This window comes from Miniopterus schreibersii, assembly GCF_964146895.1.
Source record: "Miniopterus schreibersii genome assembly, chromosome: 15".
NCBI lineage: Eukaryota > Metazoa > Chordata > Mammalia > Chiroptera > Miniopteridae > Miniopterus > Miniopterus schreibersii.
In genome coordinates this window covers 25,897,914-25,925,586 of record NC_138115.1, presented here as the reverse complement: position 1 = coordinate 25,925,586, position 27,673 = coordinate 25,897,914, and the positions used below count along the sequence as shown (strand labels likewise).

Below are 27,673 nucleotides of genomic sequence, written 5' to 3'. Positions count from 1 at the left end.
CATATGGGAGTCAAAGAATTTTCCTTCCTTATGCAAAAAAAAAAAAAAAAAAAAGATGCTGACCCACTGGATAGCCACTGTCCCTTTCTGTTGTGGTGAGTATAGGATTGAATGCTGTGCACCTTCTTTGAACACTTTCTATGTCCCTAGCCCCACACTTTGGGAACATGGCAGGAATGAAAGCAAGCTGTTATGGGTTGAGTTGTGTCCCTCCAAAAAAAATGTTAAAGCCCTAACCTCCAATACCTCAGAAAGTGACCTTATTTGCAAATAAGGTTGTTTCAAAAATGGAATTAGTTAAGACGAGGTCATACTGGAGTAGGATGGGCCCCTAATCCATTATGACTGGTGTCCTTATAAGAAGATGGCCATGTGAAGACACAGGCACACAGGGAGAAGGCCATGTGAAGACGGGGGACTGGAGTGATGCAGCTACAAGTCAAGGAACGACATGGCTACCAGAGGCTGGGAGAGACCCATGGAACAAATGTTCACCCAGAAGGGCCACCCTGCCAATACCTTGATTTCAGACTTCTAGCTTGCAAAACTCTAAGAACAATAAGTTCTTGTTTTCAGCCACCCAGTGGATGGTACTTTGCTGTAGCAACCCTAACAAACTAATGCAGAGACCAAGATGGAGTCAAGGCCATGAGCGTTCTCAGCATTGTGGACAGGCTTTGTGAAACCTGGTCCCTGACTGGTGTGGCTCGGAGGAAGCCGGGATGCATGAGTCCCACTTATCTCGGCGAATGTGGAGGGCCATTTATATTTTCTGACATCTGCAATCAGACTGAACTTGGAAGCAGCACATGTCTTGTACCTAATCAGCACTCAGGAAATCCATGCTGAGTGATTAATCTGGGCATAGAGCTGACTGGACTACCCTCACCTCTCCAAAGCAAGGGAAGGCTGGTGCCGGGCAGGGGGAGAGGAAGGGATTTTGCCAGATTTTAAACAGGTCCCCAAGCTTCGTATGAGACCCAAACCCAAGTGTGAAAATTCCACTTGGCAGATACCCACAATAGCCTGGTCTTAAGATCTTGGATGGTTCTAATGGATTCAAAACTGCAACTGTTCCCTAAAGATTTCTACAAATTCTCTCAAACTTAATGGACTAACTTGTCATTCAAGGAGAGTACCCAATTTCTCTGCTGGAGAATTCCAAGCAGAGGCAGCCCTTTCACAGGCCTTCCCTGGAGGCCCCTGTGAAATGCAAATCATCGGCCTCGCCACAGAAATGGCTCTGCAAGGGGAGCAGATGATCCACAAGAGGCCACAGTGGATCTTTCAGGAGCAGTGAGGTGATGCCCACAGCCCTGGCCCACTGTCAGCCTTTAATTACAATCCAGATTCCACCGGAGCAGGATCAGTGTGGGAAGCCGCGTGGTAGGGGGTCTGAGCTGGAGCTCCAACAGCTCCGACCCAATGCTCACTGGCTCAGCTGCTCCTCCAGGGGGCTGGTTTAAGGAGCCAAAGCCTGAGGAAGTCCTTGTGAGATCTGAAATGCGGGACACACTTGCTGGCTGGCACGTGCTGTGTCTTTGGAGACGGGAACACTTAGCCAATTCCATTCCAGATCAGCTCTGTTTCCAAAGGGGCAGAATGTGTTATTTGAATTGTTTAGCAGAGGTTTACTTACCGGCACCAAGACAAGAGATATGTCAACTAAATTATAATTATGTTTCTCTAAAGATATCCACTGCAAATCCTTTTTTTTAACTTGCAAGAGGAAGTCAGACTGTGTATTTATGGAGAGCCAGCCTCAGTATTCTGAGTGGCAGAATAAAAAATTAATTTTCTTCAAATACATTACTGAATAGTTAACTACATCTCAGTAAGCTATTTGTTTAATATACTTGGGTCCTCTTCAAAGAGCCTATAATTTATTCTTATCTTTGCCAAGAGATAAAAGCACAGGCCTATGGACTGGAAACAGGAGTTCTGGGCTCCAGCCCCGCCACTAACAAGCTGTTTCACTTGAGCGAGTCCCCACTACTCTCTGGGCCAGGCAGGCTGGTGAAGCTCCAAGGGGCCCTCCCACCTACTCTTCTGCAGCTGCCCGCAGATGTCGGCCTCTCTGAGGGTGAAGAGGGTGACGACGTGTGACTGTTCACTGCTGCTCATCTGCGTCATAAGGAATGATAAGAGAAATCAAACATGGAAAGAAATGTTTTTGCACCAAAGTAGTCTCTCCCTCTATTCCTCCTGCCCATCCTTGCTTCCCCTGCCAAGCCCCAGGGAGCTGAGAGAGCTCTGTTGGGAGATGCCTCCCCCTTCCGCTCAGTTCTCTCTTTGCCTAAAGGCATGGAGGCTGAGAGTTCCCTAGAAGCTCCTCCTCGACCCAACATAAATCTTTACCACCCTGCCTCTCTTTCCTCACATGTCCCTCCTTGTGCTCCTGCCTGGGCCTCTGGGTTCTTCAAGCACTCCCTTCCCTTTCTCTGCAGAAAGGTCGTTTGGCACTTGGTACCCAGGGTTTGATGCCCATTGTAGTTGAAAGGCTGTGTGCCTGGTACCAGATAAAGTGGGCTCAGGAGAGAGCAGACCGGGTCTTTGCAGAGCATGGCTGTTGTTCATTCATGCAATCAGCGTTCATCAAGAACCTACTGTGTACCTGCAGATAGAGGTGTGGTTTTTGCCCTCTAGGATCCCAGAGTCAAGGACTGGCCTGCCCAATGGGAGAGCCACTAGCCGTGGTGTCTGTCAAGCACTTGAAATGTGCTGAGTCTGAACAGAGATGCACTGTGAGTGTAACATACACAATGGATTGCAAAGACTTGGTAAGAAAAACAGAATGTAAAATATCTTAATGAGTTTTAATACTGATTACAGGTGTACCTAAATTTTTTGTGCTTCTTTTTATTGCACTTTGCAGATATTGCGGCTTTTTATAAATTGAAAATTTGTGGCAACCCCGCATCAAGCATGTCTGTCCATTCTTCTAGTAGCATTTGCTCACTTCATGTCTCTGTGTCACATTTCGGTAATTCTCACAATATTGCAAACTTTCTCATTATTATTATACTCTTATGATAATTTGTGATCAGTGATCTTTGATGTTATTATTATCATTATTTTGGGGAGCCACAAACCATGCCTATATAGAATGGCAAACCTAATGGATAAATGTATGTGTTCTGACTGCTCCACTGACCCCCCACCCCACTTCTCTCCCTCTCCTTGGCCCTCCCTATTTCTTGAAACACAGTATTGAAATTAGGCAGATTAGTAACCCTACAATGGCCTCTAAGTGTTCAAGTGAAAGGAAGAGGCACATGTCTCTCACTTAAATCAAAAGCTAGAAATGATTAAGCTTAGTGAGTAAAGCATGTTGAAAACTGAGACAGACCAAAAGCTAGGCCTCTTGCACCAGTTAACCAAGTTGTGAATACAAAGGAAAAGTTACTGAGGAAATTAAAAGTGCTACTTCAGGAAACATACTAATGATAAGAAAACGTTAACAGCCTTATTGCTAATATGGAGAAAGTTTTAGTGCTCTGGAAAGAAGATCAAACCAGCTACAGCATTCCCTTAAGCCAAACTCTCATCAATTCTATGAAGGCTGAAAGAGGTGAGGAAGCTGCAGAAGGAAAGCTTGAAGCTAGCAGAGGTTGGTTTATGAAGATTAAGGAAAGAAACAGTCTTCGTAACATCAAAGTGCAAAGTGAAGCAAGTGCTGGTGTAGAAGCTGCAGCAAGTTATCCAGAAGGTTCTAGCAAAGATAATTAATGAAAGTAACTACACTAAGCAACAGGCTTTCAATGTAGATGAAACATCATTATATTGGAAGAATATGCCACCTAGGACTTTCACAGCTAGGAAGGAGAAGTCAATGCCCGGCTTCAGAGCTTCAAAGGTCAGGCTGACTCTCTTGTCAGGGGCTAATGCAACTGGTGACTTAAAGTTGAAGCCAATGCTCATTTATCACTCTGAAAATTCTAGGAACCTTAAGAATTATGCTAAATTTATTCTTCCTATGCTTTATAAATTGAACAACAAAGCTAAATGACAGCAATCTGTTTATAACATGGTTTACTGAATATTTAAGCCCAATATTGAGACTTAACACCCAGAAAAAATATCCCTTTCAAAATATTACTGCTCATTGACAATGCACCTTGTCACCCAAGAGCTCTGATGGAGATGTACAATGAGATTAATGTTTTCATACCTGATAACACAACATCTATTCTGCAGCCTATGGATCAAGGAATAATTTTTATTTTCAAGTCATATTATTTAAGAACTACATTTTGAAGGCTACAGATGCCATAGATAGTGATTCCTTTGATGGATCTGGGCAAAGTACATTAAAAACCTTCTGGAAAGGATTCACCATTCTAGATGCCATTTAGAACATTCACGATTCATGGGAAGGGGTCAAAATATCAACATTAACAGGATTTTGGAAGAAGTTGATTCCAACCTTTATAGATGACTTTGGAGGAGTGTAAGACTTTGGTGAAGGACATAACTGCAGATGTCTTGGAAATAGCAAGAGAACTAGAATTAGAAGTACAGCCTGAAGATGTGACTGAATTTCTGCCATCTTCTGATAAAACTTCAGTGGAAGGGAAACTGCTTCTCAGGGATGAGCAAAGAAAATGTGTGTGTGTTTTTGAGATGGGATCTACTCCTCATGAAAATACTCTGAAGATTGTTGAAATGACAACAAAAGATTTAGAATATCACATAAACTTAGTTGATAAAGCAGCAGCAGGGTTTAGGAGCATTGACTCCTATTTTGCAAGAAGCTCTACTGTGGATAAAATGCTATCAAACAGCATCATATGCTATAGAGAAATCATTCATGAAAGGAAACGTCAATCAATGCAGCAAACCTCATTGTCATCTTATTTTAAGAAATTGCCACAGCCACCCCATTCTTCAGCCACCACCCTGATTAGTCAGCAGCCATCAACACTGAGGTAAGACCCTCCACCAGCAAAAAAATTATGACTCCCTGAAAGCTCAGATGATAGTTAGCATTTTTTAGCAACAAAATATTTTTTAATAAGATATGCACATTTTTTAGACATAATGTTATTGTACACTTAAGGGTATAGTGTAGTGTAAACATAACTTTTATGTGTCCTAAGAAACCAAAAAATACATGTGACTTTTTTTTTATTACAATATTCTCTTTATTGCTGTGGTCTGCAACAGAATCCGCAGTATTCCGAGGTTGCCTGTACATATCAGAATGATAAATAAATATATTAGATAAATAGTGTATATTATTAAAGTTAACTTCACCTGGGTTATTGTTTTTAGTTGTTTAACATGGCTACCAGAAAGTGTGAAATTACATTTGTGTCTTGAGTGTTGTGAGGGGCTTAGGAGGGTGGGGTGGACAGAGGATGGTGCAAGCTGGCATAGTCGAAGTAGCCCAGATGACATGGTAGGGAGAGACACAGACAAGTTGTTTGGGCATGTCCTGGCTGAATGGGGGGAGAACAGAAAGCTCATGCCAAGAGCAACGTAAGTAATTGAGGCTAATAAGGGGCAGGCACAATACCATTAGTAGCATCTACATTTTATGAACACTCACTGTATCAGGCACTATTGTAAGTGTTGTACATGTACTAACTCATTTAATCCCCACAACTCTATGAGATAATTACTGTTATCACTTCCATTTTGTAGAGGAAGGAACTGAGGCACAGAAAGGGCATGTGACTTGCCTAAGATCACACAGCCAGGAAGTGGTCAAATCAGAACTTGAACCTGGGAGGCCTGGCTCCAGAGCCTTGGTGTTGAACTATAGCCCCTCTCTAGGGCTGAGCCGAGGAGTGAGCACTTTGGATGTGGGGAATGGGGATCCCCACAAATTTGGAGCAGCACAGAGCCCAGTCTGAGTAGATAGGAAGACTAATCTGGGGGCAGGAAGTTTGGGGTGCACCTGAGAGCATGCTGGCAGCAGCAGGGCTGGGAAAAAGACAGAGGCTGATGCTTCCCTGGCACCTGCTGTGCCAGATCCTGTGCCCACCATATCCCAAACCCTGCCTTAGCCCTCAGTGTTCCAGCCGCAGGGCCATTGCCTGCACAGATCCTCTGTCTCGAATGTTCTTACCCACACTGGCCCCTTCACCTGCCGCCTTTCCTTCCCCATCACTTCCTGATCTCCAGAAGCAGGTCAGATCTCCCAAGGATGGGCTCCTGCGTACCTCCCCTTCACAGTATTTCTTTCGAATATAAAGTTACATTTGCTTATGTGAGCTTTTGATTTTCTGTCTATATTCCCTTAGTGAAGGAACTGCACCTATTTTTGCTCATTTTATACACTCAACACCTACAATAACTCCTGACCTATAATTGCTACCAGTAACTATTCATTGGATAAACAAATCTTCCTGCAACATAAGTGTGCTGACAGTTTTACAGATGAAGAATCTGGCACTCTCTGACACTGCCGTTCCGGGTTCAGAAACCACACGTTGAGAACAACTGCTCCAAGATGTCTAGCTGATGTAAACCTATTTAATTCTGTTAAGTGAGCTTTTTCCAAGCATTTTGACCCTGGACACCTTTGTTCACGGTACAGCTTGCAGGAAATGTGTGACAAAACTCCAGTTGGGAAAGAAGCCTGAAAGGGTCTGAAGAGAATACTTTCCAAAGTGATAACTGGTGAGGGACCTCGTCTCCCCAGGGAGACAGGGACCACCCCCACTCCACTGAGAGCAGACTTTCTGCCCTAACTTCTGCCTCCCATGTCAACCCCATCTACCTACCTCCATGGGGCTTTGCAGACTTTGCAGATCAGCTCCAGGCTGAACAAGAAAAGCTTTGACTTGAATGAAAGACTAATTGAAGTACATTTTTTTAAATATACCTTTATTGATTTCGGAGAGAGGAAAGGAGAGGGAGAGAGAGAGATAAAAATATCAATGATGAGAGAGTCATTGATCAGCTGCCTCCTGCACACCTCATGCTGGGGATCGAGCCCACAACCTGGGCACGTGCCCTGACTGGGAATCGAACAGCAACCTCCTGGATCCCAGGTCGATGCTCAACCACCGAGCCACACCCGGCTGGGCTGAAGTACACTTTTTAATATATGAAAATTAGACCATCAGAAGAGCTGGAAGTTGAGAAGTCGTCCCAGGGTGTCATCCAAGGGTGGAGATGGAAGAGCTGGCTGTCGTTGTTTAAAGGCAGTGGTGGGAAGGATAAACCAGCTGGTGCAGTAAGCTGACAGCAAAGGCAAAAATCAGCACGGTGCCAAGGTACCAGGCGTATCCTCAGTGCATGTGATACAGGTGTGTTTTCTCTCCCCATGGGTGAGTTTAAATCCCGGGTGCTAGCAATTCTTGTGCAAACTGCACAAATTTCAAGGCCAGCTTTCCAGGATTGTTTTGGGGATTTGCCCAAACATTGCTCAACCAAACTGCAAATAGGGTGGTCTCTCTGATACAGTCTACCTTTCATGTTTCCTGCTCCGCCGCTCAGAGTCAGCAATTGCTTTTTGACAGAAGGCCCAGCGGGTGCTTTCTGAGCTGTCATCACCACCTTCCGCTGAAAATGCACTGTACTTCTCCCTGCCAGTTCGGAAGTACAGTCGACCTCCTGGGAAGATCTTAAATAGATTTGCAAATAAGACTGGCATCTTTGCTTTGGCATGAAGTTGATCTTGGCATTAACAAAAACCGCATCTTTCTAATGTTCCAAAACAGTGGCCTGAGGCCAAACAGCCTTGCAGGTCTGCTGCAAGAACCCGATTTGCATGGTTTCAATCTCCTGGTTCAATAGCTCTCCATTTCTGGAAACAAAGTTCACTTTGGGCCTAACCTTCAAATATACCCCATGGGACAGGGGCTTACATAACTCTCTGTGTGCACTGTCACCTGAATTTCACACCTGATAAGGCTGTTGAAGTAAAGAATGTCTTTCTAGAACACAAGGCACTAAAATAGTCATACACTCCTTAGCAGGCACACAACGTCCTCGGGGTCCCAGCCCATACTCTCTACCAGCTCACCTCCACCTCATACATCCCACAGGGTGTTTGCTGGAATGTGTCCTTCCATAAGACCCCTCTCTCTTAACTACTTTATCAAATTGTTCATTTTGTTATAATCTCATTTATCTTCCAGTTTCCTAATTCTGCTTTCAGCTTTCCAGTCTATATTTAACCTATCGATCTGTTTCTATTTCAACAATGGCCTTTTATTTCCAGAATTTTTATTGGTTCCTTTCAAACCCGCCCTCCCCCACTCCCTTTCGAAGTGCTCCATTTTCTGTCAGTCCTGGAGTGTGACTTTGATCACTTGTCCTATCTGTTCATTCTCACACACGCAAAGAGCCATTTCCTCTTTGTTTCGTCAGTTTTTACTCTGAGCTCATCTCCAACAGGAATTATCCTGCTCAGGCCCTGGGTTTGGGGGACATCGCTAGGGAGAGGTTTGGGGTATGTTTTTGCTGGACTCCCTAAGGACCTCAGGGACACATTTTCACGCTATTTCTGCATTCTGGATTTCCACACCATGTGGGCTGGTGCCTTCGGACCCAATGCACGGACACGCGTTCCAGGCTGGCTGGCTGGCTTACTTCCTGAATTCCTCGGTGGCTGTCCCCGGACCTGGCTTCAGCTGTGGGCTTTGTGCAGACATACACGCCCACTCTGGCTTTTCTTGCACAGAGGACCTGAGTCCCACTCCTCATCCCCATGGGCTTTGAAACCCTGACTGTATAGGGTGGGCCACAGCTCCTCAAGTGGCCACTTTTTCAACTCTCAGATGTAGCTTCAGTTTTTTCTTTTGTTTGTTTTTTACATCTAAGGATTTCTTTTCCTAGCTCTCTTATTTTTATCTTATTTTGTTTTATTGTTGTTACATTTTATCTAGCATCTAAATGTATTTGGAAAAAGAAAGGAGTTTCCATTTCTGCTCAGGCTGAAAATATGTGCTAAGTATTGTGTGTGGTTTATTTTAGCTTGATTGACACATCAGCCTATAATATAGATATGATTAATATCGTCACTTTACAGGTGAAGGAACCACGAATGAGGAAGTTTCTGTTAATTCCCCAAAGTCCAGAGCGTTATTCCCCAGGAATCTCTAAAGTAGGTGTGACACCCAGCCTATCACACAGGTCTGACCTGCATGGACACCCTCCAGTCCCTCCTTTGCTGCCCCGCCCACCTCATTCTGTGGCTCCCTCCAGCCCACGGCAGCCAGTCACGAGCAGGCTGCTCACTCTGTTCCACCCACACTCATCCCAAAGCTTTCTCACCATCCGTCCCCCTGCTACAAGTAGTCCCCTGCCCCTGACCAAATGCTTTCCACTTTGCAGTAGCCTGTCCCAGGCACACCCTCAGCCTTACCCGTCTCTGGTCCTCACTGTCAGTCCTGAGTAAGAGTGAGGATGGAGAGGTGAGAATGGACCAGAGAAGCATCATCAGAACTTGGCAGTAAATTAACTGGAGGGAGAGAAAGGGTCAGGGAGTCCAAAGCAATGCCCAGTGTCCTGGCTTGAACGACTGAAGTACCTGGTTTACTGGGGAAACCAACTCAGAACTTCCAATGTGGCACTTAAAGGACATTTGGGCCAACCCCTCTGTCACCTAGCCTGCTCCTCCCCTCTGGAGGGAGGCTTCCCTGGCCCTGACTCACCTTAGAGCACCAGCCTACTCCCAGCCCAGACCTCCTTTGACAGTGTCCCTGCTGAGACTCCTCCCCACCTGTCCCTGGGCCTCTGGTGTCTGACCCACTCGCCCGCCAGGCAGCAGCTGCCGCCGCCCTCCTAGAAGCACACCCGCAGGTGTCCCAAGTGGTGAGGCTCTGGGCATCGGGGGTGGCGCTGGACATGCTCGGTGTGGCTGCATTCTCCAGTGATTCACGAACAGCGGGAATTAAAGTTCTCTGCGCCCGGGAAGCTCACTTTGCCGAATCCCCTTCTTTCCGGGCTGAGCTCTGCATTGACATTTATTTTTGCCTGTTCCCGGCTTGGTCACTTTTCAGCTGCAGTTTGTCCCTGCAGTTCTAGCCGAGGGTTAATGCGGGTTTCTTCTTGATCATAGATGCACATTTATGAAACCCTAATTAGGCGGTTCCTTTAGCTGCCTTCATAGATTACTTGGTGCGAGAAGTCTGCAGGCATAAACCTCGGCTGGGCTAAAAGCCTGTTTGGATGCCCAATTAGAAGCTGACTGGGACGTTTCTAATCATTCACACCTCAGAGTCTTAACTCAGGCTGCTTCGGGTTCCCAGAGGCCCTTCCCTTTTGACCTTGGATACAATCATTCTTGTCATCTTTTGTGACCTACATAAAATAAGATAAAATATATTCCCTTCCAGATTGCCAGGATTTTATATTTTTTACTGCTTAGTGTTGTAAGGGTTCAATGCATGAGCTCTCTGAGGGCAGGAGTCTAAATAGGCACAACCCTTGGCAGAAAAAAAAGTTTGACAGTACCTGTCAAGAGCCTTCAAAATACCTCCAACCCAGTAATTTCACTCCCAGGAATCTTTCCTGTGGATATAATGAGAAATGCAGACAAATATTTATGCACAAAGAAATTCATTACAGCATCATTTATAATTGCAGGTACCTGATAATCGGAGAATATTTAAATATATTATAGTATATTCATATTATACAGCCACCTAAAATGAAGGTGGTGAAGGCATTTTAATGCTGATGTTAAGTAAAACTAGCAAACTTTCAAACTGTATATGCAGTGTGATGCAAACAGACCTTTCCCAGCTGTTGTTTCTTGGGGCGTTTACAGGAATTTTATAAATAGAAAAGGTCCATTTTCCAGCAAAGTTGGAAAGTTATTACAGGTGGATACTGTGAGGATGCTGGGAGTCTTGGGTACGCTAATGAATGGGAAATCCAAAAACACCAGGCTCGGAGTCCAAGGTCACTGTTTTTATGCAGGCCGCCACGGGCCTGCTGTTCACACTTCAGAAAAGCTGGGGCGGGGTGCCCTGGAAAGTTGTGATATGAGAGGGGCCACTGCTCTTATTGAGCTATGGAATTATTTTATTTCTTCCTTGGAATATTTTGTACTGTCCTACAAAAATGTGTCAAGTGTTATGAAAGAAAGGGAGCCAGAGCACCATCCTCCAACCAGCTTAAGCAGATTTGGGGTGCTGTAGGGGCAGCTGGCACAGGGATTCAACAGGGAAGTCATGCTCCAGAGGATGGCCCCAGGAAGGTGGTGGTGGCGGCCAGGATGGGGGGCATCGAGCAGGAGGACAGAGTCAGTTGGGTCAGGACCTCTAAGTGAGCTGTCGCAGGCACTGAGCTCACAGTCAGTAGAGTGAAACAGGACTTTAGAGACATCTGCCTGGGCCCCTTCTGCTTATCTTCTGTGGACCCCTAAAATATTCATCAGGCTTTATCAGGCTAATGGGCTTCAAAAGGAGCAATTTTCTGAGACATGAGATAGGACAATATAAAAAGAACATTAAGGAAAAAATTCTTACTGCAAAATGAAAGGGAAAAGATCATTTAGCATCCCTGTTGGTGTTATCTATTCATGAGAAACAGCGCGTTTAATCCATTGTGGGATGTAGGGAGGGCTTTGATGCCCTCACCTTGGGGTCACCTTCACGCAGAACTCATCTGTCTCTGCTGCCACAGATGGCAGGGGCCATGGAGACAAGAGGCTACAGATGAGAGACATTCGGAGATGGACTCCACAGGGCGCAGAGGGGTTACAGGGAGAGGGAGTGTGGAAGGGAGTCTAACGTCACTCCCAAGGCTCGCACTCAGGGGACTGACGGAGGGGAGCGCGATGCCTCAGCCTTTCTTTTATGCTTCCCGTCTCTCTTCCCAAGACACCCAGTCTTGATTTAATATTTTGGATCATGCTGTGGGAGTTCAGTCCCTTGAGGTCAGGAACTGTGACTCCCTCCTGGCCCCCAATGTTTCTACCCATCCTTTGGGGCTCAGTTTTGGTTCCCAGCCCTAAGTGTGTCAATCACTATGTTCATTGCAATAAAAACTGTTGACCCAAAAATGCCTTCTCCACCTTTCGTAATTAGAATAAAAGCCTGTTTGATGTTTCATTGCATATTCAATTTTAAGTGTTGGTTCTCTTTCTTTTCTCTAGATCTGTGACAAAGAGTGGCATTACTATGTCATCAACGTGGAGTTCCCCGTGGTTACCTTATACATGGATGGAGCAACATATGAACCATACCTGGTGACCAACGATTGGCCCATTCATCCGTCTCACATAGCCATGCAACTGACGGTCGGCGCGTGTTGGCAAGGTAACCCTAACTCAAGCCCTTCTCCCTGGCCCATCTGCATGCAGCCCTTGAAGGGTACTGATAAAAGAAGTGTCTGTCCAGACACTAAGCTTGTGTAGGAATAAAACACTTGGCTTGAAACCAGATTTTGATTTTAGATCAACAGAAGCAGTTCCATGGTTGCCTCTGACTTGCTAATGCATTTTATTGTTCTGGAACCTTGTCCAGTTTCAGACTGGGGCTATGAATAAGAAAAGGCTGAGTACAGAATCCTGTATCAAAATAGTCAGTTGGCTCTGTTAAGCGCCACACTGGTCAGAAGCCAAAGATTTTCCTTTATCCCCATACAAGTTGTCCAAGCCCCCAACCCTCTGGGAACTCACAAATATGCAGGGCTGTGGGCGATGAATTTCCCACAGGCATGAGGCCACTCTCAAGTTCAGCTCAGCTCTAAGCCCCTTCCCTGATCACTAAGGACAGAGACTCCTTGTAGTCTTCCCACTCAAAGCTCTCTGCTCCCTCCTCACTTCCTTTCCTTCAATGCACAAACCCAGGCTAATCTTCTGTTTGGAATCAGGAAAACCAGCTCTCCAAGGAGCAGGAATGCCTGAGAATCCAATCATCTTTCTCTTACTCAGATCCATTGGACTCTGTTTTTGCTCCCTTAAGGGCTGTGGTTCTTTGAAGTACCAATGAGAGAGCAGAGGGGAAGGAACATACTCCCCAAATAAGCAAATTAGTCCTTTGAGATGATCCAACCTCATGTTGATGGACTCTGTGAAAGTTACTAAGGTTTGTAACTTTGACAATTCACCAGAGAGGACTGAAGGGAGAGGTGGGTTATGGTATAAGAATATGCTTTCAGAGGACCAGCCAACCATAGGGTGAACTAGAGGAGACATAGGCCTATCTGGGACAAAGAGTGAGTTCCGGAAGGCCCATGCAAGAGAAGATGGAATAAGTGCCATAGTGCAGCCCTGGGAGCAGCAAGAATACAAAACCCAGGAAGGAAATAAAGCACAAACGAGGCAAGGGAAGAAAATGTGTTTTTGAGCTGAGGTCACCTCCTTGATGTCTGACATATGTCACATGATAGTAAGAAGTTCAATAAACATTTCAATAGAACTTGATAAGAGTTTCCTCAGTTCGGCAGAATTCCCTGGGATATCGAGAAAGACTGTGTCATCTGGCAAGAGTCCATGAAACTAATTAGTATAGCAAGGCACTAATTCAGAGGTTTCACAGGAATTATTAGTCACTGAACTCAGCAGTGCAAGAGCAGCGGCCCTCTGGTGTGGCTCAGTGCCCCAACCAGCACCACAGCCAGCCAGTGGATATTTTGGAACATAGTCTGGATACTTCCCATAATAAAAGAGGGTCCTAATTCATGTCCTCACCATGAACCTAACCATGACTTTCCTTAGAGGCCCTCAGAGACCACATCTTGATTCCTGTCACCCTAGCCTGCACCGGAAATCTGCCCCCAATTCTACAAGGCCCGTTACAACCAATGCTGCCTATTTTCATGCTCACTGGGTAGGGAAACAACCCCACAGAGATAAAAAGTGATTTCATAGAGAATTAATATGATCTCTTTGAATCAAAATAGGCTAAGTTGTACTGCAGTGACAAGCAAGCCCCAATTCTCAGTTGCTTAAAATAATTCTTGCCTCATGTCCACTGTAAATCAGTAGAGGCTCTCCATTGATCCCAAGCAGACATAGCAGCCGCATTGCTGGATACTGAGAAAGAAGAAAAAGAAAGCATGATAAATGGTGTGCAAGCTCTTAAAGTTTTCACCTACAAGTGACAAAATCATTTTTACTCACATTATATTGGCCAAAACAAGTCATATGGCCACACCTAATGACAGGGAAGTGAAATTTGTAACTTGGCTGGAAGAAAAATTAAACATATTTTTTGAATAACACTAATGAACATCCCAGACTATTCATCTAGTCAACAGGTATTTGTTTAACTGTCCTTCCCACATAAAAAAATATATACAACCATCCTCTCCTAAATGAGGCAACCCAAAAATCCCACCTCTTACTGGCTCCCAGCTCAATGCCCAGGTTTTCTGAGTAATTCCCAGTGAGTTACATAGGAGGCTCTACACCCAATGTAGATGTGGCTTCCCTTGATCTAGATATACACTGGTAGAAAGAATACACACACACTCGCCACACACACACACACACACACACACACACACACACACAATGCAACAGTGGAATGAGACAGAACAACTAAAATATACTTCCACTAAGAAAGAGGGAGAATTTGAGACATGCGGCAGTCCTTGGTCCATCGCAATTCCGAAATCCCTTTGAGCAGATGCTGTACAGGCCCCTGCCCTAAGGTGGGGAGGGTTGTCTGCGGACCTGGAATCCATTCTCTGTGAGGTGTTTCCTTCTGCAGTATCTTAGGCCACATCTGAAGATAAAATTGTCACTTCAGAAATAGCAGCTCTCATATCTGATTACAATTTATTTAAAAGCTATTCTGCAAAAATGTTTTCAAACATTAAACCAAAGTATATGTTTATCTTACAAGAATGTGGGAGGAAGAATGACTAGTAGGCTATTCACTGAGTATTTCTTTCCTCTTCCCAGATAGACGCTAGGCCCACTTTTTGTTGGAGTTAGGTGTAGTCAGGTGACAGGTGACGTGCTTTGGCCAATTAAGTGTGAGTGGAAGTGCCTTAATGTCATTTCTTGGTGGATACTTGAAAAGCCAATGTTGCAAAGAGACTCTTTACATACATGGGATGTCTACAGTCATGTCAGAAAGTGCTGTTAGTCACAGCTTGTAGATGAAGAAACTGAGGCTCTGAGAGGTGAAGTAGCTTATCCAAAGTCACCCAGTAAAATCAGCCTGGCCCTGTGTCTTCAAAGCATGTCCTCCTTTCACTGTGGCCCATTGCCCCTGTGGCTAGTTGATCATTGAGTTGATGTAACTGCATGTTTAGGAAAATGCAGGAGCTGGTGTATATTGAAACAAACACTATAAACCCTTTACTTTCTGACACATCTGACAACTCTGAAACCAAAAAGCCACAGGACCTTTGCATGCCCTTTGCTAATCCCCTGCCATATACTCCCTTAAGTGGCCCTCCACAAAATAAAACAAGACAAAACAGAACAAAACGAAACACAGTTTAGGCTTTGGAGATAGAAAAATTTGAGTTTGAGTCAAATCCAAATCCCAGCTCTGCCATTTACCAGCTGTGTGGACCCAGCAGAATTCTAACTTCCTTGAGCTTTTATTTTTTTACCCATAAAACTAGAGTGATATCTAATTCACAAGCTTGTTATGAGTTAGGTGCTGGGCACATGGAGTGTGCTTGACATGTATGAGTCAAATGCAAGTGTAAATTTGAAAACATCTATGGCCTCCTTCCACTCTATGCTCCTTGCACTTAAACCCAACACGGCAGACACTTTTCAAGATCTTGGTACACTATGGCTTCTGTGACTGCAGCCTCCAGTGACTCCTTGCATGCAGTGACTTTTATCCCCTTCCTCCAGACTAAAACTCACACACAGACCTGCCCTCTCAGCTCCATCTATAGATCAGAAAGAAGGTCATTGAGGCTCAAGAATAGTCAGAAGTCAACTGTTGGAAGATAAGATTTTGTGGTATAAGCAAGAACATGATCAAGCATATTTTGTGCCTTGGAGACAATATGGGTTAATATATTTTCAGCATGGGAGAAAATCCTTTGTATCTTTAAAATTGGGCTTTGTAGGATGAACAGGAGTTCACTAGAGAGATAAGGAAAGCAACAGTATATGCCATGGCAGGGAAGCTTGATGCAGTCATGCTCAGGGTGCCTTTTCCCTGGAAAGTACATGGATCAGAATGAGCGGAGAAGAAGCTGGGGAAAGGAGTTGAGACCAGACCATAGGACGCCATGCTGCCTTGTTAAGGAGCTTGGATTCGCATGAATACTTACATCCTCCTTGGAGCCACATTTTGTCTTGGAAGGACACATCAAAAGCTCTTTCAATAGGACATGGTGTTGTGAAGTTAATGGCCTACAGTGTAGCCCCTTATCTCAGCATGTTTCTAAAGCTCCCAAAGTCCACTTATATACATACTATAAGCCCTCTGCGTGGACCTCCAATTAGGCCTGCAATTGTGGGGAGTTTTTCAGGTGCTTTTGAGGTTGGCAAGGGAACTAGCTCCCATTTGTGAAATGTCCAGTTGGGGTTTAACAATGGGGATGGAAAATAATTGGATAGCAGCTGCCTGTTGGGTGTTCCTGGAAACTGGCTCTAGCCCTGTTGCTGGGCAGTGCTCTGCAGCCCAATTAGCCTACTGTGTCCTTCTAGTGAATTTAAAAGCCAAAGTAATCAGTGGACCTTCATTTTCATTGATATTTTTCTAGTAATTAAAACAAATTGAAAGCTCATTTACACTTAAGAAATGTCACCAGTACAGCCTAGAGCATGTAGTGTACCTTAATTGTAGATAAATTGCAGTCAGGATGGATCTCACATCACAAGAGTCCTCCTTTCTCTGTGTGACCAATGCACACCGCCTTGCACCCCCTCTGTGCTCAGTGCCACAGGTTCTCAGGAATCAGACCCTCCTCTGTGGCCACACTTGGTCTGCGCTGACTCAGAAACTGCTGCCGTTAAGCAAATGCCAGCTTCCTTGTCTCTTTCTGGACCATGCCATGAGAGAAGACTCTGTAGAAGACCAACTGATTTATTCTTTCCCTGAGGTCTCCTACTCATCCATTTCTAACAACAATTCAAGTTCTACTCATAAATAATAACAATTGTACCCTCACTTCTGCTTCGCCCCAGGACCTGTTAACTGGGCCCAGTCACGGGGTCCTCTAACCCAGCCGTCCATGGGGGTGACTCAGGAAGGCTGCTGATTGTGTAGGACCAGGGCCCCCAGGGTTTGAGAGAGATGCCCCGGCAGGCGACACTTCAGGGCTCCTCTCCCACTACAGCCAGAGCAGCTCTGTTTTATCTATTGTATATGGCACCTGGGCAAGAGTGCTTTTTAAAAAACGATGACACATGGCACCCCCTCCAGAAGCCACTACCTTGCTTCCTGCCTGACCCTCACCTATTCTTGGTAGCTCCATCTCATCACGGGCGCCCCTACTCATGCTCTGTCCCTAGCGACCAAATCATCCCTGCCTCTCCTGGGGACTCTCCTGCATCCTGAGCCACCGTGTTCCTGGAGAGCCCAGCTTTGCCCTCGCCTGGCCTTGATAGCCCCGTGGTCTCGGATAGGGCAGGCTCTCTACCCTGGCTCCTCGCCTCCCTGAGTCCTACCCCCACTTAACACATAGAGCCGCAGGAGATAGAGAAGGGGTGCTTCTATAGATTAGAATCTGTTGAGGGACAGCTACAGCACCCCCACTGTGGCTTTGGGAAGGAGCCAAGGCAAAGAATAGGAATGGTCCAAAAAGGGGTAAAAAGGCAGAAATAACCTCCAGAGTTGCAGTAGCCGATAGCATGTGATCCTCAGCCAGAGGAGAACTGGAGCCACATGTGGCCCTGAGAGCTGGTATAAATCTCCAGGTCATTTTCTGCCAGACTAGAATGAGTGCAGACACTAAAGTGCATGCCTTTATTTAATAAGCTTGGTCTAATTTAGTACAAATTCTCTTAATAAAGTCTGTGTTGAAATCATTCTGCCTCCTGAGGGTCTGTGCTCTGGAAGAAGGGGACATGTGCTAGCATAGTCTGCCTCACGTTCAGGTGGCATTTCCCAAAGACAGCTTTATGAGGCTCCGGTGCCACCAGAGGCCCCTTCCACAAGGAGGCCAAGGTCAAGTTTGGGAAACTGCATAAACCGTCCCCACACCAGCACTGTGGAGAGTCACGATGCATGTTAGCTTATTAAAAGCCCTCAAAAGCCCACCAATAAAGCCATCTGTTTGGCATTACTTAAGCTAAATTCCTTAATCTTATCTCACTGTTGAACTCGCTCTTTGTGAAATAGTGTTCCCAGAGCACTCTTTGGAAAGCATATCATGGAGTTATTAGTGCAGGTCTCCATCCCCTACTAGGTCATGAGTGTGCAGAAGGCAACGGCCGCCTGCTCTCACGGATTCTCCCCTCTTCACCTTTCTCCCTGGTCCAGGACCTAGAGAAGGTCAATAATTCATATTTGTTTACTTACATCCCATTTTCCAGGCTGCTTTCAGAAAGTGTATGGCGCGTGGTCCGACACACAGGAATGATTAACAGAGTGTTCTTAGCATTGTCTGTATTTTAAAAATCTGGAAAAAATTGTTCTAAGCTCCAGAGTTAATTCGACATGATCGGGCATTGGTTTAAAGGCAGCACAGATTAAATCAGCTTTAAAATTCAGTGATTCGTGCCTGGAAACACAATAGAGCTGGGCTATAAGTCTAGCTTTGTGTCTTATTCTGAAGACTATATCAATTAGAAAATTTGGCAAGGGTCTCAGAGCAAAAACAGTGTCATTTTAGCTTCTCTGAAAGATGCACCAGAGAGGAAAAACAAAGAGAGGGAGAGAAAGAGGCCCCTGGAAAGAGCGACAGAGAGACTGGCGTGTCACAGTCCTTTCTTGGAGTTCCTTGGCTCTTGACGCCACTCGAACTAGCAGCCCCCTTTGAGCACCTGCTCTGTGCTGACCTCTTTGCAGCTTTTCCTTAAACATCCCTAAAACAGTGTGGGTATGATTACAATTCCCATTTTGCTGATGAGAAAACTGAAGCTTAGGGAAGATCAGTACCTTGGTAAGGGCACAGAGAACTCAGATTTGCACCCACATCTGTGCCACCAGAGTCCCCACCTTTACTTATGCTGCTACATCACCTCTGCTCCTAGGTGTTCCACAGCCAAGTAAGGAAGGCCAGAGGATTCTGGAATCTGAGGTCAAATCATTTGCCCAAACTTTCTGGGCATTTTTCCCACAGATCATACAAAGTCACGCTGAGGGCTAAAGGTAAACACAGGCCCATCAGGTCCCACGGTTGAGTGTGGAAAGAGAAGTTTGGTGTCAGAAGAGGAACATTCTAGACCCTCACTGCTGGTGTTTTATCCACTCTGGGTCTTTGAAAACTGTGTCTTGCTTCCATGCTCCTCAGTTCTTTATCTGGAAGATGAAGGAGATATACTGGTGATATTTGAGGGCCCTTCCAACTCCATGAATTTAGGTTCCCAGAGAGCTGACGCTGAGGTCATCCATAAGCTGTATGTTTTGCACACTTAGAACATGCTATATAAATATTTGCTGGAAAGCTTAGAGAGATGGATACATAAAAATTGAGGAGTTGAGAAAGCTTGCTGAGAATGTGTCTTGCCTGTCCATGATGACATATCATCGGTATCCACAAGTCACCTGCAACCCACAGTTGCAACCCTCTGGGGTCATGTGGGCAATTTTAAAGCTGCAGCTTATGGGGGTCTATTACACACTTCACTTAGTCCTTGCCTTCCGTGGATGTCTCTATTGCTGAAATGAGAAAATGAGAGAAAGCGAGATTTCAGATGGCCTCACCATTTGCATTGCTCAAAATTGATACCCAACCATCCATGAAATTGTGTTCATTGAGAGGCATCCCCATCAGCCAGCCATGCACAGAGCAGCATCTGACTCAAGCAAGGGGGAACGTAGCCCCCCATCCTTTCCGTGTGTTTCTCAAACTAACTAGCCATGGGAATGACAGCAGGAAAGAAAAGGCCCGCAGCATCTGCACACATTTTGCAGAAGGAGAACCTAGTACATTCGTATGCACTGAGCTTTTACTCATACTTAAAGGAAAGTGGGCATTACTGAAGCTCCTTTTAGGGTGAGTGGGCCCCACCTCTCACTTGAAAGAAAGCAGAGGGGAAATTCATTCCTAGTGCATACTCTGACTCAGAAGAACACAGGCTGTGTTAAATCACATTTGCCAAATGCTGCTACTTTTCAAGACAACCATGTTTCTCAGCAGACTTGGCACAAATCATTGGGAGTTGCTGTTGAACTCATACAGTGTCCACAGAACCCAGTGTAATTAGACACTCTCCCAGCAGTGTGTCAGTCCCAGCCTGTCCCCATCTTCATCAAGCAGCCTCCAAGAAATCCCCCTGGAACCCTCCCAGCCACATCTCATTGTGTGGCCTGCAAGTCAAAGGCTTGGGAGCAAACAAGGTCAGAGTTTGAATCTAGACTTCACTAAGTTCTGGCTGTATGGCCTTGGACAAGTAACCTAACTTGGAAAACATCATATGTAAAAGGAGTTGTAAGTGCAGCAAGGAAGAATCTGAGGTCACAAAGAAAAAGATTAGCTTTTTCACATCCATCTTAGGTTCATTTCAAGGCCCTATTCCATCTGAGTGGGGAGACTTAACCTTAGCAGATTTGGAATTTCCTTAGGGTGCCAGCTGATTTCAGGGGGATTTACATGATGTTAGGGTGTTGAGGAGACCTCCAAATGATGCTCACCTATCTGGTCCTCAGTCACTAATGGTCCTTCAGCACTGGCAGCTCTCTCGGTGTCTCCTTACCTTACTTAGGGCATAGAAATACCTCCCCTGCTCTTCAAGCTCTCTCTGTAAGACCACCTGTTCATCCATCCAGATGCTCAGGCCTGCATTCCCTCCCAACATCACACACCCCTGCCAGGGCACAGCCCAGGTGACAGGCTCATGTGTCCTCACTCTGCATCTCTGTTGTCTCACTTTCCTCCACACACACCCGGTCTGGGGAATCATTTCTTAGTCTGGGGGATTCCAGAGTTTCTTCCTCTATTTTCCCCCAAATGTTGACCCATACCCAGACCTCCCCCACCCTCTTAAGAGTTTAGGCTTCTGGAAATGAAACTGGAGAAGAGACTCAGTTTCAAGCCCAGCCTGCTCTTCTCCCCACTACAGTCCTCCCTTTAGCAATGAGCACTGCCAGATATGGAGGCCGGAGGGAAGAAATTAAAAGAGTAGAGGCTAAGATCTCAAAGTACTATCTTACCACTTAAGGATTAAATAAAATAGCGTATGAAAGAATTCACCTTGTTTGAAGGACCTCATAAGTGATGGCTGTTACTTTTTTCCCTGTGATCTATTGGCCACATTATCTGTATCACTTGTTTGAAAATTAATCATGCTCTGCCTTGGAATAGCTATTGTATTGGCAATTTCCTCTTTTACATTTTCCCACTTTCTATACTTTATTCACCCAACTAAATGTAAGCTCCTGAGAGCATGGGCCACATCTTATAATTAACTGAATCTCACAGAAGGCTAGGCATGCAGCAAATGCTTTTAAAATGTGTGCAGGTCTAGCCTCAGGAATCCAAAATCATGTTCGCAAAGATTTAGAGAAGGTTCTTTGTATTAGAAATCAGGTTATTTTTTTCTTAAAATAATTCATGAACATGTTTATATCTAAATGTTAACAGAGGAGCCATGTGGTATATGCAGACACTCTGGGCTAGATAATAAAAGAAAGAAATTTTCAATGGATCCATTATATTTTAAAACCCTGCATCATAACAACCCCTGAGTGCAAATATATTTCACATTTTATGCTGGCCTCCTATTGCAAAATGCTAATTGGATTGATTTCCTGGAGCTGCATCACTGATAAATAGAGTACATCACAGATCTGGTATTTCTGAATCAAAAATATAAAACGTGAATGATTTGCTGAGAGAAAATAGGGTGTAGGAAAATGTCTTAGCATCCAAAAGAGTTGCAAAGTTTGGTCTTTAAGGATGGAGCTGCTGAGTGAGCAGGTGAGTGGAGCTAGGTGACATGCCCTAGGGGCTCTCTCCAGGCCTCACTGACTGGGCTGGCCAGTACCACCAGGATGCCCCTGCTGGTCCCCTGCCTGGATGGATATACTCACACTCTGAGGCACACAGTTCACCACTTCCTACTTTTGTGGCCTTGGGTCACTTACTTCTCTCTAAGCCTGAAGCTCATCTGTAACTACACAGTTTGAAGGTGGTATCTCAGTATGAGGAGGAATGGGTGTGAGCAAAAGTCTGTGCAAACATAGAGGGTGTAGCAGTTTGGACCCAAACAGTAGAGAGAAACAACACAGTAATTTGAACAGTAAAACAGAAAGAATTATGAACTGTAGAATAGAATTGGAAAAATGAAAGATTGGCTATTAAGAAGTAGAGAGAACACTAAAGAATATAGGAATGCAGGTGTCAGGAGCACACACTCCCACAGGGCTGAGATAGGGCACCCAAGGGCGATCCCTCTGCCCCCTCCCCCAAGACTGATCCAGACTGTGCTGACACAGCACAGCTCACCGAAGGGCAGAGAAGTCGCTGTGGTGTCAGTTGAGCAGAACCCCTTCGAGGTCTACCCTCTGTGGTGTTGGGAGAGTTGTTCACAAGGAGGTATCTTACTGGAGCACACTGGGGGGTGCTGGCCCTGGATCGCAGGAGCTGAGGGGCACTGGGGAGGCTGCAGAGCCTGCGGAGCGAGCAATGGAGAACCAGGAGGCACAACACACACATGACCCCTCCCAGCAAGCAGAGGCTCAGAGCACAACAAAACCTCAGGGAATTGCACAGCTAAAGTCTGACCTATATGTCCTGCTTCTTCTCTGAACAAATGAAAGTGCAAGATCAAGGTTAAGTGTGTTGGAGAAGCTGCCCAGAGACAGAAGGGGTCTGTGTTCAGGGAAGCCAGTGGGGAAGGCCCCCCAGGAGAGGTGAGGATTCGCATGGACGTTAGCGGGGAGGGCTGATTTGGAAAACCATGGAGAAAATACAAGGAGGCAACTCCCAGTCTGGCTTTGCAACACAAGCCACATTGGACAATTTCACGTGCTGGGAAGTGGACCCCAGCTCTGATAGGACTCAGCTCAGTGAGTAAGGAACAGAAAACAGGAGAAGAAAGTCAGAGGTAGGCAGAATCAAGGACATCCTCATAAGCCAAAGAACTTGGATTTGAGCTGATGTGAAGTCAACTCATTTTGAGAGAGCGAGGGCCCATGGGTTCCTGGGATTCCTCCAGTGCCTGCTAACCTTAGTGGAACATAGGGGAGAAATGGCAGCTTTGGAGTCAGACAGGCCAGGACTGGAGTACCAGCTCCAGAGTTTAGCTGTGTGTCCTGGGGCAAGTCCCCCAACCTTTCTGAGTCTCAAAATTCTTCAGATGTCAGTTGGAAACAATGATACAGTCTTCTCAGACTTACTCAGGGGAAGTCTCTAGCACACAGCCTGGCACAGAGCAGGCTTTCAATCAATGGGAGCTTCCTTGTTCCACCTATTTTTAATCAGTAGGGCCTTCCTGCCTTTTAAAACCATTTGTGTCTCTGAAAGTCACTATTTAAAAATTCAGAAATTCCAGGGTTCTTAAGGCAGGTGCAGCTGGGAGTGCCAAGGTCTTGGCGGCATATAACATCCTCTTGTTGAGAGTCTGGCCACCAAGCTCACCACCTGGAAGGGAAAGTTCAGATTTAGGAGACACGGTCCCTGTGTCCTTGGCTCCATAGCCAGGTGGTGCCTTGCAGTGGTGTTTCACACCCCACCTCCAAGGGCAAACAGCAGCGCTTCTTCATCTTTCAGGAGGCGAAGTCGCCAAGCCGCGGTTTGCCCAGTTCTTCCACGGCAGCCTGGCCAGTCTCACCATCCGCCCGGGGAAAATGGACAGTCAGAAGGTGATTTCCTGCCTGCAGGCCTGCAAGGAAGGGCTGGATATTAATTCCCTGGAAAGCCTCGGCCAAGGAATAAAGGTAAGGAAGGGGCCAGCATCACCTGCAATGAGATTTATGAGAAGGAGGCTGCCCGGGGCCAGCACACTCTGGGAAATGGAGGCCTTTCCTGTCCAGTTGCACAGAGATGGTGTCACAGCAAAGGTGCTGCCACAGGGGGAAGATTAGTGACTGTGACTCCATGAGGACACCTGCTTCCATCTCCTGAAATTCCTAGATGAAGCCCTGTGGATGGATAATCAGTTCCCTACCCAAAAGCAGGCCCATGTTCAATGTCTACCTGGAGGGAGTCATTATATTTCAACTCTTCGTCGGTTGGTGAGCTGCTTTGTTGTTTACTTCCCTAAAGGAACTGAAGCAGCATGCAGGAATACACTCCAAGATATTTTGACAACTAAAAAATTTGGACCATGTAAGATACAAATTAGAAAGGAAGGTCAGTCCCCTTGAGGTAGAATTAAAAAGCAGATGTGGAGGTTGCTGGGTCTTTCTTTGTTTAGGTGCGGCATAGATTGAGCCCTGAGCAATCTCTGGCCGTCAAAGAGAGTGTAAACAGATTCAGGATTTTGATCATGCAAAATACAAACATTTGAATAATCCAGGAGAGACAAAGCTGCATTCTGAGGAAAGCTCCTCCTGAGGGGAGGGGAGGGCAGGGCGTGGTCCACTGAGCCTCAGCAAGCGTCTCCCCGACGGGCAGGGGTGGTCTGGCCTCGCCTGGACCTCAGGAGCACCCGCCAGCACGAAGGCTCTGGGGTCCTGAGCAAAGAGCAGGATAAACATCATGGGAGCCATGACTCAATCACAACGGACTCATCGGAGCAGGCAGCCCCATAGCCTCCTCTCTGGAAGGCAGGTGGGCTTCCCTCTGCCTCTGGGGGCATTAGACAGCCTCCTGAGGCGCCAACACTCTGCAGTTTGCCTTCTTAGTCATTTCCCAAGGAGGGTGTGACCAGAGCAGAAGTTTCCCAGCCCAGCTCCCATCCCCACCCAGAGCTGCCTGTGGAGCTCTGCCCTGCCCTCCCTCCCTGGCCTGCTTCTCCTGCCCCGGGAGGAGGCAGCCCTGGAACGGAGAGCCCTCTGATGGAAGCTGCATGGGGCTTGTGCATCTCTGATGCATTGCAGACTGGAGGGGTTAGTGACCTGAGCACATCATGCTTTTCTAAGTCAAGGTCGAGTCTCAAAACAGTCCATGGACACCCATGTATTCAGTTCCGGGCTTAGAGGGGCATAAAAATGAATGTCCCAAGCTTTTCATCTTCAGGGAGCTCAATCCTGCTTCAGAGCCTCAGAACCTGGGGGAATGGCAGTTAGGGAAGGCTCCTTGGAGGAAGCAAAGTCTGAGCAGAATGTTTTGGGATGGGTAGGAACCAGCCAGGAAAAAGGCAGGGGGTACAGAAGGGGGAGAGGGCAGGTGGTCACTCTAGGCAGAGCCAAAGGCCTGAGTGATGGCAGAGGTCTGAGGAGCCCTGCAGTGCACACAGGACTCCAGGGCTAGTGTTATAAGTGCCCGAATTGCAGGACCAAAGGTGGAAAGTGTAACCAGAGAGGTAGGCAGAGGCCAGGTCATGGAGCCTTGTTAACTATGTTTAGGTGTTCACTTTTTTTTTCTGTCGGTAGCAGGCAGCCATGAAGTACTCTGGGCAAGGGAACATGATCTGGGCCTGTGTGGGGTTCAGGATGCTCATTCTGGAGACTGGGTCAGAGGGAGATGATGGTGGAACACACACAGTTAGGCAAGAATGGCTTTCCAGAACATTGTTTAATGTGCATTAAACACCACACACACACACAGAGGTGCTTCAATAGATAATCGCCTGCCACTGAAAGAAACTCACAGGACTGCCTCTAGTGGAAAGTCAGTCTGTTTTAGGGCAGCTGGTCCAGGCAAGCCCCTCACGGCACATTTCACACACATATCCTCGTGTGCAGAGCCTGGGGTTTGATCCTTGACCTACCCTTTGTGTTGTTTCCTCGGTGTTTCGTCAGGCCAGTGATGCAGAAATCCGTCCTGCAATCCCTCCCTGCCGGATTCTGGATTTGCTCCCTGGCCCCAAGTGGGTCTTCCTTGCCCCAGATCACCCTGTGGGGGCGCAGCTTCCCGATTCCAAGCACTACAGGACAAATGCACCAAAGATGTTGAACCTGAAAGCCACACACCTTAGGCTTACACATTGAGAACCTTACAACTTCTCTATAGCTCAGAGCCCATGAAAAGAGGAGGCGCTGAGCTAAGTGGCACAGAAGCTGTGGAGATGGGGGCGGCTAATCCGACTTTCCAGGATACCGCCTGCTCGTAACCAGTCGGTGCAGAGGATCCTTTTACACCCTCAGGACGCAGCTATCGAGAACTGGAGCACTGCGTGAGAAGCTAATCATGAGGCACACAATTTACAGTGCACCCACTGGGACTCTTTTAAGTTCATTATCCCTACTCCTCACAACAAATTAAATAGTATGACCCCATTTCAGAAATAAGGAGATTGGGGCTCAGGGACTTGTCCAAACTCAGATTAAAATGCATTCTTAAAATTATTAAAACACCCTGCCTGCCTGACCTCCCTCCATTTATCCCTCAGTTTGTTTCTGAATAGTGACTATCATTTTCTTTAGCAAATCCTGGTCCCCTCCCTCCTCTCTGGTTACTTGAAAGAAGCGAAGTCCTCCAGGAATCAAGGAGGCTTCCTGGGAGCTCACAGAGCTCCGCTCACTTTCTCTTTTTTGCTTGTTTTCCCCTGGATCATGAGCATTTCTGAGTATCTTTCCAGCTTGTCCAGAGTCCTTAAATGGTTGGGTGGCTGCTGTCTTGTACCCATTCAAGACCCTGTGGAATAGCCACCTTCCTGAAGAATGCCCCGCTCTGATTTCTATAGCATAAGTGCTGCAGTTTGTCATTTGCACAGTGTGGAGGAGTGGGACTGAGCAGGAACTTTGGAACAAGACAATCCTTGGTTCAAATCATAGTGTGGATATTTCCTAGCTGCCTGACTTCGGGCAAGGTGCTCTATCCTTTAAGCCCCACTTCCCTCATGTGAAAATGGACTTAACATTTTGCAAAGATGTTGTAATAATTGAATTTTATGTATATCTTTATATACATATTTATATATTAGATAAAGCAGAGATATACATATAGATGAGAAATAGATATACAGATATGGATATAGACATAGATATAGATGAGATATAGATATAGGTATAAATATAGATGTTATATATATATAGATGATATTAGATGTAGATATAGATGATATAGATATAGATATAGATATAGATATATAGATATAGATATAGATATAGACATAGATATAGACATAGATACAGATATAGATTCCCCTAGCAAACCTAATAAATAGGCTCACAAAAATCACAGTTTCCTTCTCCACCTGGGCTGGCCTTGCACTTGGTGTTGCTGCTTCCCCAACTTCTTTTGAAAAGTAAGCCTGGCTGACAGTTGTCACAGAGGAGTCTCTAACATGGCAAATCTGGCCCAGCCCAGAGAGGCTGGCAGGTGTCCAAGGGACTGGCAAGGTGCCTAGATTGCCAAGCCCTTTCATCGAAGAACAGGCCAAGACTTTGAGCAAGAATTTCACCCATGTCCCATCCTGCTGAGTGGCTAATGACAAAAGCCAACCCTCAGAGCTGACCACTCTGCAAAGGCCATCTGTGTAGCAGCTTCTTGGCTTAAAGAAAGGAATCACTGTGGCTATAGCACAGCTTCCCAGGGCACAGTGAAAATGCTGTCACCCTTTGCTGGGTCCCCAGGAAGCAATCTCCTGCCCCTATGATGATGCCAATATCACCTTATATCCCAC

The 27,673-nt window shown here is 46.0% G+C and overlaps 1 protein-coding gene across 1 annotated transcript in view; it reads left to right on the top strand.

Annotated features, from left to right (window-relative positions):
- CLSTN2 (calsyntenin 2) overlaps window positions 1–27,673 on the top strand; it is a 484,330-nt gene that overhangs the window by 443,289 nt on the left and 13,368 nt on the right. The window contains exons 9-10 of the mRNA XM_081160688.1: window positions 12,062–12,224; window positions 23,713–23,879. Coding sequence (XP_081016814.1) covers window positions 12,062–12,224; window positions 23,713–23,879 — 330 coding nt within the window. The remainder of the gene's footprint in view (window positions 1–12,061; window positions 12,225–23,712; window positions 23,880–27,673) is intronic.